This window comes from Myxine glutinosa, chromosome 5, assembly GCF_964187855.1.
Source record: "Myxine glutinosa chromosome 5, kmMyxGlut1.1, whole genome shotgun sequence".
Classification (NCBI taxonomy): Eukaryota; Metazoa; Chordata; class Myxini; order Myxiniformes; family Myxinidae; genus Myxine; species Myxine glutinosa.
Window position 1 is genome coordinate 184986990 of NC_136265.1, and position 15339 is coordinate 185002328.

The following is a 15339-nucleotide window of genomic DNA, read 5'->3' on the forward strand; positions in this document are numbered from 1 at the left end:
CTAAACTATACAAATGAGATAGCAATATGATGGCAATCTTCGAACAAAGAGGGAATATGAGCAAGAACCAATAGTGATATAATGTGAGGTGCATCAAGACATGAAATAGCTTGATGCAAATAGAAAGGTACCAGCTGCCAATTCAATTCAATATTATTATTTATGTAGAAATTCTTCTTCTTATTATATAACTATTTAAGGTAGTTGGGGAGGAGGCAAAAATAACCTGAGCCATTGCCTTGATTTCACATTGTAGCAAGATATTGTTATGGTGCGGGGTTGGGGGTAACCACGAGGGGGTTAACCTCCGTTCCCTCCCGAACTTACCGGACCTGCGGCTGCCGCACACGAATAATTTCGTACCTCGGCAGGTTGCGAACCAGCAACTACGAACGCCAATTGGACCGTTGCGTGATAGCTTACCTGTACCACAGGACGGTTTCAACTGGCGTATCAAATTAGACGGCCGAGCGAAAACCGTTGGTAACTGCCGGAGTAATGCAAATTCCGTTATGGCCGATTATTAACCTGGGCACGAGCAATGGCGGACCAATGGAAGAAAAGACATTCACGGACAGAGAGAAAGAAAACCTTTAGCAATTTTTTTTTTCTTTTTGTATACTGAATCGAGGCTCGTGAAAGAGCTAACATTTATTTCACAAACAAATCAATCAGACAAACAAGATATATAAAAAGAGGGAGCAGAAGACAAGATGGGGAGAGAAGGGGTAGCACACAAACATTACATTTGAGAGCAGGGAGATGTGTGGGAGGGAGAGGGCTTGGGGGGAGGAGGCGTGGGAAGGGGAGGGGGGGGGGGGGTGGGAGAAGTATAAAACACAAGGACACCAAGGACTTCCAGGACAGAAGTTGGTATTTCAAAAAAGTGGATTTGGGGTGAAATTAGCGGGGGTAGAAAAGATCAAGGTTTTGGATGGAGGAAGATAAGAGATGGTGGTGAACAGCTGTTTTAAAGGCCTGGAGGGTAGAGTGGGATTGAAGAGAGTGAGGGAGTTTGTTCCAGAGGTGGGAGAAAAGAGGAATGAAGGAGTGAAGGTGAGCAGAGAGTCTTGATTTTGGCAGTTTAACCATAAGAGGGTTGCAGGCAGATCTTGTGCGACCTGTGGGAATATTTGGGGGACAGAGCCCAGAGAGAGCTGAGGGGGCAAGGCCAGAGAGGAGTCGGTAGAAGACGGAAAGACCACCAACCTGCCTGCGGTGAGTGAGTGAAAGGCCCTTGGAGTTAGCTTCATCGTGGGAGATTCCAATGATTCTGAACGCTTTGGTTTCAAGAGTGTGAAGATGAGCTAGGTGTGAGGCAGGAGCACCAGCCCAGAGGGGAGAGCAGTATTCCATTGAGCTGCGGATGAAAGCCTTGTATGTGGTGAGGAGCTCAGGTGTGCGAAGGAAGGACTTCGCACGACGGAGGATGCCCAGTCTGCGACTGGCTTTGGAGGCCAGATTTGAAATGTGGTTTTCCCAGGATGAATTTGATTCATTTACAAATATTTACAATGTAATTATTCAATAGGAAAGAAAAACGGACGAGAAGCAGGAACTTAGCTTATTCTAAGCCTTATTACAATCACTATGAATAAACACCACATGGGCCCAGCACACTTTCACGGGTGAGGGGAGGGGGACAAACAAACGTTGGAAACCTGTTACTGTTAGCACAAAGGCCACGATGGTCCGGATGCCTCTCCTCGCGATGCCCCCGCCCCGGTGTCGCCACAGAGCAGCACGAGTAGGTAATGGCGATCCCAGCACGAACACGAGCAGGTCATCCCAGCACAAACAAGGGCAGGCGAGGTCATGCACACATGCACCGAGAGGGAGTCTGGCAGCCAGTAGAGAACAATGAACACGTGCTGAATGAACAAAGTCCAAAGCGAAGAGGAATGCCAATAAAACGTGTTCAGCCACATGGTCCAGTGTGAAAGAGAGTCATGCAGGCACGTGCTAGGACAACAATCCAGGCCCAAGAGTGGAGCACACATGCTCAGTGAAAATGGCAGAGAGAGACCCAGGCCAAGAGAGCGAATGCACGTGTGCTGAGTGACAAAACCCAGGCCCAAGAGAGGGCAACAATGTGTTGAGTGTCACCAGCAGAGACAGACCCAGCGTCTCCAAAAACGTGTTCAAACTCCCTTTGTTCACCCTCGCCAAGCTTGGGGGGGATTTTGGAGGTGTCTTGGCTCCCTATTGGTGGAGCCCGTTACTCTGCCCCACAAGCTGACTGACCCCCAAAGTGACCCAGGCCCTGATTGGTGGGTTTCTGAGCCTGGACACCATGGTGTGCCTTTGAGCAAGGTGTATTGCCTGGTAAATTATCCCTTATGAGTGGAGGACCTATCTTTCCTTTCCCCAATGCATAACTTCATAATCTATCTATAATTCCAGTAATCTCTGTGTGTATGTATGTATGTATGTATGTATGTATGTATGTATGTATGTTTGTATGTTTGTATGTCTGTGACCGCTGTTTCTCGACAACCACGGGTCCGATATACTTTAAACTTGCCAGGTATATTGCTGGGGACCCGAGGATGTGCCTTTTCAAGGTTTCATATTAATCGGACAAGTAGTTACCGAGCTATGTCCAAAAAACGATTCAACCAATCAGAGAGCAGCGAGCTATCACGTGTGCCGAACGTGCCGAACAGACTCTGCCTCGGACGGCACATTTGAGAGCGTATTCATTTATTTCACGTTGGCAAACTATGTTGGCGTTAAACTATGTTTAAAAACTAATTAAAACTAATTTGCGATTCATCGTAACTGCGATTTGCGACCTTCCGGACAGTGAAGACTTCACTTCCGGCAGCCAATCACAGAACGCGTTGTTGCGAGCCGAGCCGAGCGCGTGCGCCATTACGGTTCGTAATTCGATTTCTTCCGGAGAAAATAATAATTTCTCGATTTCTTATGCGCATTATTTCTCCCAGAGCGAAGGGCGGAAGCGAAGAGCGTTGTTTTTTTTGTTTACGGGCGTACGGGCGTACGGGCGGGGTAGAGCGTACGGGTAGCGTTTTTTTTTTTTTTTTGGCAAGGAACGGGCACCCACGTACGGGCATGCCCTAGTAACCTGAAATAAGAGAAAGGGACTAAGATCATGGTCTGCTATGGAATAACTATTCTAAGGGACCTATATGGTGGCTGCCATTACTTTTTAGTGGTTTCCAAAAACCGCAACAATATTACTAAAGATCATTCCCATACATTTTAAAGCATAGAATAAAATTATCTTTCAACAGAAATGAGCTTTCGACATAGAATAGAAGACTTCATTAAGCGAGAAATCCCCCATTGAACAAGCAGGTTTCAGAAGAGGAAGAGGTACCAGAGGTGAAATCGCAAATCTGTGGTGGATCATGGAAAAAGAAGCAGGGGAATATCAAATAAGGTGAACCTTTGTTTTATAGATCATAGCAAAGCTTTCAATTGTATTGATCATAAATTGATGTGGATTATGCTGAGAGAAATGGTGATGTCAGAGCACTTGATATGTTTGATAGAAAGCCTGCACACTAAAGCTCCAGGAGGAACAGAGTATGGAAAGACAGAATGGTTTGGAATTGGAAAATAATTTGGCAGGGGTGCATTCTCTCCCCTTAATTGTTTAATCTGTATCGTATGTACATCATGAGGAGATCAAATTTGGATTACATAGAGGATGGAGTCAGCATTGGAGGAAGATGTATCAACAATCTAAGGTATTCTGATGATACCACACTGTTGGCAGAAAGTAAAGAGGACTGACCTGATGAAACTGCTGCAAACAGTGAAGAAGCAAAGGGTGAAGGCTGGCTTTTATTTAAATCTAAAAAAGACTAAAATCTTGTCAACTGAGAATATCGATGCATTCACATTGGGAGACAATTATGTGGAAAGAGGGGCCAGGGGTGGGTGTGGAGTATACCGACAGTCGTGGCCAAAAATATTGGCACCCTTGCAGTTTTTTTTTAAAATAATGCACCATTTCTTCCAGAAAATTGTTGATATTAAAAACTTTTTTGCTATCCACATATGTATTTCTTTGGTTTGCAGTGAAACAAAACAAAAAAGCTGAAAAAATTACTACATCTTAGCTTATTCCATACAGAAATCCCAAAATGGCCCGGACAATATTGTTACAGTTCTCTATGCCGGCCTTCTTCCCCTTATCAAGGGGGGATTATTCCCCTTGTCTTTATTGGGCCTGGCGGAACTGAGACTTATTACGTCCCTCCCGGACACACGCGGCGTAGGGTTTCGGGACTACTTTTCGCTTGTACCTAAGTCCCCGCGCTGCCCTGGGAGCGAGGAAACAAGCCTCGCAAGAACCACGTGTGGTTTGAGTACGCCGAGCGGATTGCGTACACGTGGTCCGCGCAGTCTTAGATGTTGGAACCGGATTGGAGCGATCTTATTCGTGCCACGCTTAGTCAAATGGAGAAACCACAGGAACGATCGAATTAGGGAAGAAAGGAAGAACAGATGGTTTAATTATTCCCACACGTATACACAGTTCAAGGACGAAGAGACACAGAGCAATCCTTAAGCAGTCTTAACTTATCCCTGGGACAATGGGCCCAGCTCACACTCACACAGGGGATTGCAGATGGGCAGGTGTTCCCCAACGCGTCCAGAGATGGTCCTCGTCCAGCTCTCCACGGTCTCCGGCACGTCCCGCGAAGATGGTGGCAGGTGAAGGCAGGGGCTCGTAGCGCGTCTCTCGAACAAAGCAGATGTTGGGGCGAAACGGTAGAGGGCGGACTTTAGCGCGGCTGGCGGTTACGCAGCCTTGTTCACTCGCGCGTCTCAAATGAGCTATACTCGTTCATAAGCGCGTCTGACTGCGCCCACGTATATGTAGCGGCCAACTCCTCTTCTTCAAGACACTCCGAGCTGGTTAGGGCGCGCGTTCTCGTGCAAGTTCGTCAAGTTCATCACAACGCAAGTTCTTTATCTCTCTCTCTCTCTCTCTCTCTCTCTCTCTCTCTCTCTCTCTCTCTCTCTCTCTCTCTCTCTCTCTCTCTCTCTCTGTCTCTGTCTCTGTCTCTGTCTCTCTCTGTCTCTCCAAAGTCCTCTCGAGGGCTTTCGCGCAGCGGTTTTTATAGCTACGCCCCCCGAACCTTCTGGAGCTCACCCGACTCTTCCCACCACGCCCTCTGATGCCATGCCGCTGCCACACCCTCGAGCTCTGATTGGCGGCTCATGCTTACCGTCATCGCTTCTGCCGCTCTGCCTCGACCCCGCCCCGATCCTTCCTAGGCTTACCTCGTGTTAACTCGCCCAATGATCAACCAATGCTTAACAAACTGGATCGAGGCTAGGATGGCTGGAAAATCGGTGGCAAGTAGGGCCTATTTTCCTGGCTCCTACTCAAGGCAGAATTAACAAAGGAGAGGAACTAAGCTCACAAATACTAAGACATAACTATACTATTGTGAGGCAACATGTTGCTTGTGTGACTAACTATTGGGGACAGATTTTAACCTTTATTAAACTCACTTTACAGACTCAAAACCGCAACAATATTATTGGCACCTTTTAGAAGTTGTTAGAAATAATTAGATTTCAAGCAGGTGATTCTCCTTCACTTTGGAATTGAACTCACCTGTGGTGAGTTGCAGCTGCCTGCAATAGAAAAATCACTCATTCAATCTGTTTGAATAAAGAAAAGGAGTCATTCTGCTGTTTTGTGTCACTGTGTGTATCGCAATGAGCATGGAGAAAAGAAAGAAAACCAGAGAATTGTCTGAGGAGGTCAGACACAAGATTGGAGCCAAGCATGGACAATCGCAAGGCCACAGGTCCATTTCCAGAGACCTTGATGTTCCTGTGTCCACCGTACACAATGTTATCAGAAGGTTTAAGACCCATGGCACTGTAGCCAACTTCCCTGGACGTGGCCTCAAAAGAAAAGTTGATCGAAGATTGCAGCGAAGGATTGTTTGAATGGTGGAGAAAGCACCTCGATCAACTGCCAAACAGATTCAAGCTGACGTTCAGACACAAGGTACGACAGTTTCAACTCGCACCATCCGTCACCAACTCAATGAAAGGGGATTCTATGGTAGGAGACCCAGGAGGACCCCACTGCTAAGAAATCCTGACTGGAGTTTTAAAAACACACCTGAACAAGCTAAAATCCTTCTGGGAGAATGTCCTGTGGATAGATTAGACCAAATTAGAGCTTTTTGGTAAAACACATCAGCTCTATGTTTACAGAAAACAAAATTAAGCCTTCAAATAAAAGAACACCTTTCCCTACAGTCAAACATGGAGAAGGTTCAGTGATGTTTTGGCGTTGCTGTGCTGCCTCTGCCACTGGGTGCCTTGAATGTGTGCATGGCATTATGAAATCAGGAGATTACCAAGACATTTTGGAGCACAATGTTCAACCCAGTGTCAGAAAGCTGGGTCTCCGTTAAAGGTCATGGGTCTTGCAGTTGGACAATGACCCCAAACACACTTCAAAAAGCACCCAGGAATGGTTCAAGACATAACGCTGGACTGTTCTGAAGTGGCCAGCAATGAGTCCAGATCTAAATCCCATTGAACACCTGTGGGGAAATCTGAAAACAACAGGTGGGAGAAGGCACCCTTCAAATCTGGGAGAACTGGAGCAGTTTTCATAAGAAGAATGGGCCAAACTTCCAGTAGAGAGGTGTAGGAAGCTCATTCATGGCTATATAGGAAGCGCTTGGCTGCAGCTATTTTGTCCAAAGGCTGAGCTACCAATTATTAAGTCTAGGGTGTCATTAATTTTGTTAATGCCATTTGTTTTTATTTTCTGATTTAAAACGATATATTAAGTTCTGAATCAAAAACCAAGGTTATGTAATATTAACAGTGAAATAAAGTATTGTGGAGACCAAATACTTTTGTCAATTTCTACTTATTTTTCAAGAAAATTGTGAGTTGTTTGAAAAAAGTGCAAGGGTGCCAATATTTTTGGCCATGACTATGTGTATATATATTAATTTGGCGCATCAAGACAACCATTGGCGCATCTGTGGAATGTGATGGTGTTAGAATGATCTTCCACAGATGTTCTGTTATGATTTGTGGACTCTCGGCTTAGGAAGAGAGCCATGGGATGGAATTTGGAATTTGTAACGAGCCGAGCATACAGGGCTATGCTTGGCTGGCAGGTGTAGGGAGAAACACCTTTCTTTGGTGAAATTAGTGAATTGTGAAAAATAATTGGCACTGGTAATCTGAGGGTGAGATGCAAATTTAAGGGTGAATTTTGTGAAGAGGCCATGGTGGTCACTGCATAGTGGCACTATTATTGATCCATGTGTGTTAGACCAAAGTGTTAGAGGCTGGGATAAAAATTGATAGAGTAGCAGGACACTGCCTTCAACTGGCTACGGGGGCGACGGCACCAATATTCGGGACGCGAGGTTATGGTGATGTAGTTGGGTAGTCTGGAGGTCACCGTGGTGCTGTGGTTGTCCGAGGTGTGTGGACCATGTCTTCTGGATGAGTCTCCTGGTGGAGCATGGTACTTACTTTTTCCACATGCGAAATTTGCATTTATGTTTATTTAAATTATACAATGGACTACAAAATGTAAATGTTTCATGATATTTGTTATATTATATCACCTTTATCTATCGATATTGTTGAAATGAAGATCAAATAGCTGTATGTGGAAATATGTTGGAAAAGGTCAAAACTTTACATGGGGTGTACTTACTTTTTCACGTGACTGTATATATGTATATTTATGGAGGTTCTCGCTCCTTGATTTGGTTATCTTGACTTCAACATCACAAAGATGTTGATTGTTTGTTTCCCCTGGAGGGTTCCTACAGCGTTTCTAATTATAAAAAAAAATGTGTTAAAAGCTCTGCAGGTGCCCCATAAGCTTCACATTTTGGTGATTGTGATGACGTCATGATGATGCTTAAGGTTGGAAATCCTCCTTTTTTGCTCTTTCATTCCCAACCACAATTTTCCTTGCTCGCTGTTCTTTAGCACTACATTCGACAGTGTGCCTACCGAGAAGGCGATGTTTTTTGTTCACAGATTGTGCAGTAATTGCTGTAATGGGGCTCTATCTGATGTCTTGCTGTACATAGCTGGTGGCCGAGATCTATATATTATGCATCTCTGTTAAAAATGTGGTGTTTAAGGGTGAAATTACCAGCCTTTAGTGGATTCATCATTAGGGTTGTGTGTTGCTCATTCAAGAATTCCTACTTATCCTACATACATATAAATACTATTATACTACATATAATACATACTATTCCTACATATAAAAGCTTGATTTGCCAACTAAAGTTAATGACCACACAAAATTGACCATAACCCATTTTGCAGCATCAAATCGTTCATCTTTGGAGACCAGCTTTCTCTAAACAGACCTTTGAAGATTTTTAAAGCATGACAGTCAAAAATCACCAGCCTTTGGAAGTGTCAGTCATATTACACTGCCATTTGGTCATTTTGGTTTGTGCACGCATTATTCCAATGATGTATTTCACACTGAAGTGTAAAAAGTAGAATGCCTTATTTGTATGCCCATTTTTGGTTGTCTTATTGGATGCTGTTGAAAATATTGAAGTTGTGATATTTTTTTTTTTTTAACAAAAAACTATGGTGTAGGAGTTGCTTCTCAGCGTGTTAATTTGCTTTTACTGACAGAATTTTGTTTAAATTACAGTTATGTATTATGGAACAGTAAACAGGCAGTGGATGAAGTAGTTAACAGAAACATATGGGTAAACTCGTATTGGAATACTTTAAAACAGAGTTTGAAAGAAAGGGTTTAATGTAGTGTAGGAGGTTAGGAAGGGTAACATGGACATGAGTTGGTGGTGAGCTGAAATATTGAGGCATCAGAGAGTAGAACATGATTGCATTGATCTGATGAGGAAATTCCATGAGGGTGAGAAAACATTGACAAAGGTGTGCAAATGAACAAACAGTCTGTGCTTTTGTCAAGGCTGCCAGGGATGGGGTTGCTGGATCTATGCGTTTATCCAGGAATCATTAGAGAGAAGTAGAGGGCTGAAGCTATAGGGAGTGCAAAACCAGGTGAGATGTGTCAGACAACTGAGAAAACACCAACGTGTTTTGGGCGAGAGAGAGGTAGGCTCTTCCTATTTTTTCTTGATCAGTTTTTCTTTTATTTTTTGACCCAGTTCTCCTTTTTGACTCCCCATTCAATCCCCCTCCACCACCCGCAGCTTTGCGCTACATACAAACAAACGGATGCATCCACTGGCACGGATAGGATGGCTATGAGACATATGTTGGTCCTCATGGGTCTGTAATCAGGAGCCAGAATATCACTAAGCTCTTTGACTTTGCAAGATGTCATGGACTTAGGATAGCTGTTTCATGATTTCAGCATCCACAGCCACATCGCTGGAGTTGGCACTCCGATGCCGGTTGTGTGGCAAAGATTGATCACGTTCTCGATAATGGTCGCTGGAGGTTGCTCTGGAACTGCAGGGTCTACCGGAGTGCTCAAAGCATTCGACTCAATGAATTGGGATACTCTCTTTTGGGAGGTTTGGAAGTACCTTCGTGGGGTGCCATCAATACTGATCATTCTGATTTCTAAACTATACTCTGGTACTGAGAGTACTGTAAGGTGTGGTGGTTCTATCTCTGACTTATTTCCAGTTGTTACTGGAGTTCATCAGGAGTGTGTACTGCCCCCCACACTTTTCAACACTTGTTTGGACTGGATTCTAGGGAGGATGTCAGAGAGATCTGATTGTGGTGCATCATATGGGAATGATGATTGAATGATGACCTGATTTTGCAGATGATACAGTCATCTTCGTGGAGACTCTGGAAATCCTTACAGGGGCACTCAAGGAGCTGAATGAGGAGTCGGAGCCACTGAGATATGGGTATTCTGGGTCAAGACTAAGATCCAGGCTTTCAATTACATCTTGGATGCTGCTATCCTGTCTGTACTTGTCTGTGGCAAGATTGTTGAGTTTACAGAGAGAATCACTTACCTTGGCAGTTACATCCGTGTATCTGCATGTTGTGAGCTTGAAGTCAATCGACATCTTGCTCGGGCCTGGGGAGTCATGGATTCATTGGACTATGGGGTGTGGCGCTGTCGGTATCTGTGCAGGAGGAGGAAAGTCTGAGTCTTTAAGTCTTTGGGGCTTCCAGCCATGCACTATGGATGTGAGACCTGGACTCTTACCAAGGATCTGAGACAAAGACTTAACTCCTGCAGTACCAGGTCTCTTCGGTGAACCCTTGGCTATTGCTGGTCAAACTGTGTGTCTAAGAGTGTTTGCTGAGAGTGACTTAGATGAGATTTGTTACCTGTATAGTCCATGTGCACCATTTGCGGATGTGTGGACATGTGGCTCGTTTTCCTGATGAGAGGATCTGGTGAGCAGGATCGTCAACAAGGGAGCCTTGTGAGTGGAGGAGGTCAACGGGCTGACCACATGCCTCGTGGTTGCAGCAGGTTGAGTGATATCTCGAACTCGAGGAGATGGGGATTGGCTGGGAATTGCCTGAGGGATGGCTAAATTGAGGCCCCAGGAGTACCTGCGGAAAGTGGACATTACGACGTGCTACTCTGGAACATACTCCCATACCTCACCTGATTAATTTGAAAAGTACAAAAGGATTATGCTGTATTACATGTGTTAGTGTGCATCGTTGGTTGTAATTTGGGTAATTCCCGGATAAACGCAATCTATAATTTGGGTGTTAAAAGGTGGAATGGAGTCCTCTCAGAACTCAAAGTATCCACCCCCACTTCGGTGAAGGATCGTGATTCATTGGCTATGATGAGAAGTTGTGTTCTCAAAGTTTTGTTCCAAGGGCTCTTTTCAGGGTCGTCACTGAGCCCTGTACAGCCTCCAACTGTATTTTGTTTTGGGTAATGCTCCCAGGGATGGTTTTTAAGATCTTTGTGAGGTTCTTCTTTATCATTCCCGTTGCCCCAATTATCACTGGTACAATTCCAGCACTCTTTAGCTACCAGGATTTTTTCACTTCATTCTTGAGGTCCTGATATTTTGTCGTTTTCTTGATTTCTGCATTATTTAGGCCAACATCGCTGGGTACTGATATCTCAATCAACAATGCTGTCTTTTCATTTTTGTGTCCGAGAACTATGTCTGGTCGCAATGCTTTGTTTTCTTTATTTAATTGGCATATGTGGGAAAATTACACACCTAGCCCAGGAATCGAACCCAGGTCCTCTGGTGAACCATACCAGTGCTCTGCCATCTGAGCTATCCGGGTGACCCTGACCAAGCATGCAATTTTCCCACACGTATAATTGCCACTCTCTTTCTCTTACTGCTTCCGCGTACTAGCTTGCAACCATAGGAGCACCAACGTCCTGCAAGAGCCTATTTAATTTGTTTTCTTTGTTCACACTGGATGGGATCATCAGGTTATACGCGAACATTATGTCCTTGCTTTCAATGATTGCTTTTGGTTCATGTTTCCATGAGTTTTGTGGAACTCGGATATTGAAATTTCTGCAGATTTGCCAGTGGATTACTCCACATACCTTGTTGTGCCTTTGGGTGTACAGCTGTTCTGACATGAGTTTTTTTTACATGCTAATAGGAGGGGACTCATGCTTTCTGTTTCTATCTTGCAGAACCTACACTTGTCTGACTCTTTTCACTATATATCTGCGGGTATTTCATCTATTTTTTATATTTTTGCAATTGTTGGAGCTTTTATTCGTTGGTTTTGGTTTGGTGCATGAGATCTTCTCCCTCCCCTCAGCATTCCAGCTTTCATTATTTTTTTTCATTCCTGTCCTGCTTAGATCTTTCCTTTGAGATAGGCAGCACCATTGCAGCTTTGTGCTTTGATGCAGGACTCTGCCTCTTTTTGGGGAAGGTGCAGCTGTCTCTCTTAGCAGGATGCACCCCGGCTGCCTGGTGTGTCCCCACAGACTTCACAGAGCTTTCTCTGCTGGGGGCATGTGACCTTTGTTCAGAGTTTTTTTTAATTAATACTCTTCAACACACTCGTCACATTGAGAGTCACGAATGGGGCTTCCATTGCACCACTCGAGGCCTCCCAGAAGCTCACTCGGTTGTTCGCACCATGGGTTATGTCCACCACGATGTGACCACTCGTGCTCGCTTTCTTCCAACTCCATGTGTCACTACATGTATCATTTAGCATCCCGTCCAATATATTATCCTTGCCACTTCGATCGGGGCCGCATAGCCTGTTTTTATGAGTGGTGTGTGTGTGTGTGTGTGTGTGTGTGTGTGTGTGTGTGTGTGTGTGTGTGTGTGTGTGTGTGTGTGTGTGTGTGTGTGTGTGTGTGTGTGTGTGTGTGCGTTTGCATGCGCATGGAAAAGTGAGACATGAAATTTCTTATTATTATCTACCACTAGCAAGAGTACCCAGCGTTGCTGGGGTTAGGGGGTGTGGAAGCAGGAGAGGGAGGGGTGAGGAAGGGAGTGGGTGGAGTGGAAGGGGGGGGGGGCAGGTGAGGGGAGGGGAGGGGGAATTGAGGGAAGGGGGCAAAGATATACTACATATACATCTTTTGGCAGGTGGGTGGCTTTGACAGGCCCCTCCATTTTGGGGTAGGTGGGGAAAGGAAGAAGGAAAAATTTTCCCATTAAATAAGAGTGCTTTATAACCTCAGTGTTGGACAGGTAAAAAAGGAAATTGTAATATTCTCTGCCACCATCACCAGGTGGCGCTACACGGTACACGTTTACATTGAAAATGTACGTCCCCCACACCCCCGAATGAGGCCGCGGCCACATAGCCTATGTTACCCCCCCCCCCCCCCCCACACCCCCAGACAAAGTTGTATTTGTATTTGTATCCCGAGTAAAGTATATAAGTGTTTATACCTGGAGTACCCAGCGTTGCCCAAGCGAAAAAGAAACATTAACATATTTGAAATGAGGGCAAATAAAATGGAAAAGCAATTACATCCAAATCAGAATCTATCACAAATGTCAAATCATCATTTTACCTTTTTGTTGAATATATGCTGGTGAATGTACCGTTCATGACGTTTTTGAGTTAAGTTTGATGCCTATCAGGAAGAAGAAGAAGCCTTCCTACCAACTTTGTACACTCCCAGAATTTTTTGATTTATTTGTGTTCAAATGTCTGGTGATTGTTTTGTATTTATTTATGCGAATGTGAACTGTCATTTATTTTAAAAGTCTCAGCCTCTATTGAGCGATTATTAAAAAACATTAAACCCCCAAAAAAACAAAAAAAATTTTTGTCCGTTCGGAAGATCGAAGATCCGTTCAGCCATCTCTGAGAAAAATGGCGACACACAGACACACAGACAGACCAACAGCTCTCTTATATAGTAGATATAAAACACAATGTCAGTTTGTGTGTTTGTACAGATGTCTGTCCCCCTTCATATGGGTAGGTTTTAAAGTTCAATCTTTTAACACGAATGTGTGTTCACTACGGTCTATTTTTGAGGATAAAACAAACTCGAAAAACATTTTACATAAAAGAGTAATTATAGCTCTTCTATTGGAATTGTAGATGGTGGCTTGCTAGCAAAGCCTCAACGGCGGTGCACAGAAGTGTTTTTTGTAAATAACAATAAATACAATGCAGAGGGTGGTGAAATTCACTGCACGTGATGTGCAACGCGCACAGAGTAAAACGTATGTTCATTTACGTCCGTCCGTAGGATGTCTAATTAATAAATAAGATATAATCACACCTGCCACGAGGCCCAGGTAACAGGTTTCAGACTTTGGCATGCTCACGCGGTTGCACCGTCGAATAAACTGTTCCAACCCATCATTTTTGACCGCCTTTTACTAGTTGAGTATAAATGACAAGTGCATAATGACACTGATTATAATATAAGCTTCCAATACAATAGTCACGAGTTCAGTCTTTTGATGATGTTGATAAAGGACATGAGTAAGATTTGGTTACACTTGAAACACTTGCATTTTCTGTCTGCCTTCTGAATCTTCTTTCTTTCTTTTCTTTCAGGTTTGAGTAACCTGATGCCTGGTGATGAAGGTATGATACCTCTGTCTTCTTTTTCTTCTTCTTCTTTATGTGTCTGCCTGAATCTGTCCAGGCTACTTTATGTATATATAATTGTTGCTTGAATTTGCGAAATTGCTTTCTGTCTATGAGAAAACTAGAAGAATTATGTTGTGAACTTATATTCATCGACATGACTTGAATTTTGAGACTTTTGGTTGCATTTAGTCGCACATGTCTTGCAAAGTCGCATGCGTCTTGCGAGTATCCATCTTTGTCTCTTTCAGTTTGGTTGAGTTTATAACATCTGGTTTATCGTTCTATTGAATGATTAGTGCAAATTATTGTGAATTGATTGTGTCACTGATCATGTGTTAGTTATGCAAATGGAGGCATCCTACTTCACTGTGCTTCAGGATACCTCAGGTGTCATAAAGTGTGCAGGTGACGTTGTCTTACCGATACCTGAAAGGCCATAAGTATATTTACCTGACCAATGCTGAAATTCTAATCTTGCACACTTTCACTAATGGATCTTCATCTTTGGTCTTTCTCACCCTCTCTATATCTCATCCTTTTACCAAGCACTCAACAATCTGAACAAATTATTTACAGCTATTTAGAATTGATGGTTTATTTTGGTGGGACAATTCTGCTTATCTTTTCTCTTGTAGATAAATCCATTATATTATTTTCCTTTTCTCCTCTGTCTTTCTTCAAGCCTGCTGTTGGCTTAGTGGTTAGGGTGTCAGCTTGGGATCCTAGGATCCTGCGTTTGAATCCCTGGTCAATCGCTGAATTAACACCAGGGGGGTTGACTCAGAACAAGTGGAAGGAATGTATGGAGCCAAAAGGTCTGAAGGTGAATATTGGAAAAACGAAGGTGATGGCAAGTGGTAAAGCATGTGGTGAGGTGGAAAGAACTTGGAAGTGGCCGTGTGCTGTGTGCAGGAAGGGTGTCGGAGTGAACTCCATTCAATGTACAGTGTGCGCTGAGTGGGTTCATCAAAAATGTAGTGGTCTGAGAGGTTCATTAACCAGTGTGGCAGCTACATTCAAGTGTAAGGTGTGCACAGAGGGAGCTGCAAATGGAGGAAATGTTGAGTTGGATCTTGGACACGGCGTGAAGCTGGAAGGTGTGAAAACATTTTGTTACCTTGGAGACATGCTGAATGGAGAAGGTGGATCAGACCCGGCAACGGTTGCTCGAGTGAGATGTGCATGGAAGAAGTTTCGGGAACTGAGTGGTGTGCTGGTGAGGAGGGGAGTGTCGTTGAAGCTGAAGGGAAAGGTGTATGCTGCATGTGTGAGAAGTGTTATGATTTAGGGGAGCGAGACATGGGTAATGAACGTAGAGCAGCAACGAAGGCTGGAAAGGGTGGA

At 44.0% G+C, this 15339-nt stretch overlaps 1 protein-coding gene across 8 annotated transcripts in view; it reads left to right on the top strand.

Annotated features, from left to right (window-relative positions):
• The window catches only part of LOC137413498 (neurexin-1-like), a 1626023-nt gene that overhangs the window by 80388 nt on the left and 1530296 nt on the right, over positions 1-15339 (top strand). For all 8 annotated transcript variants that reach the window (XM_078779254.1, XM_078779246.1, XM_078779249.1 and 5 more), the window contains exon 3: positions 13960-13989. In XM_078779254.1, the coding sequence (XP_078635380.1) occupies positions 13960-13989 (30 nt within the window). The remainder of the gene's footprint in view (positions 1-13959; positions 13990-15339) is intronic.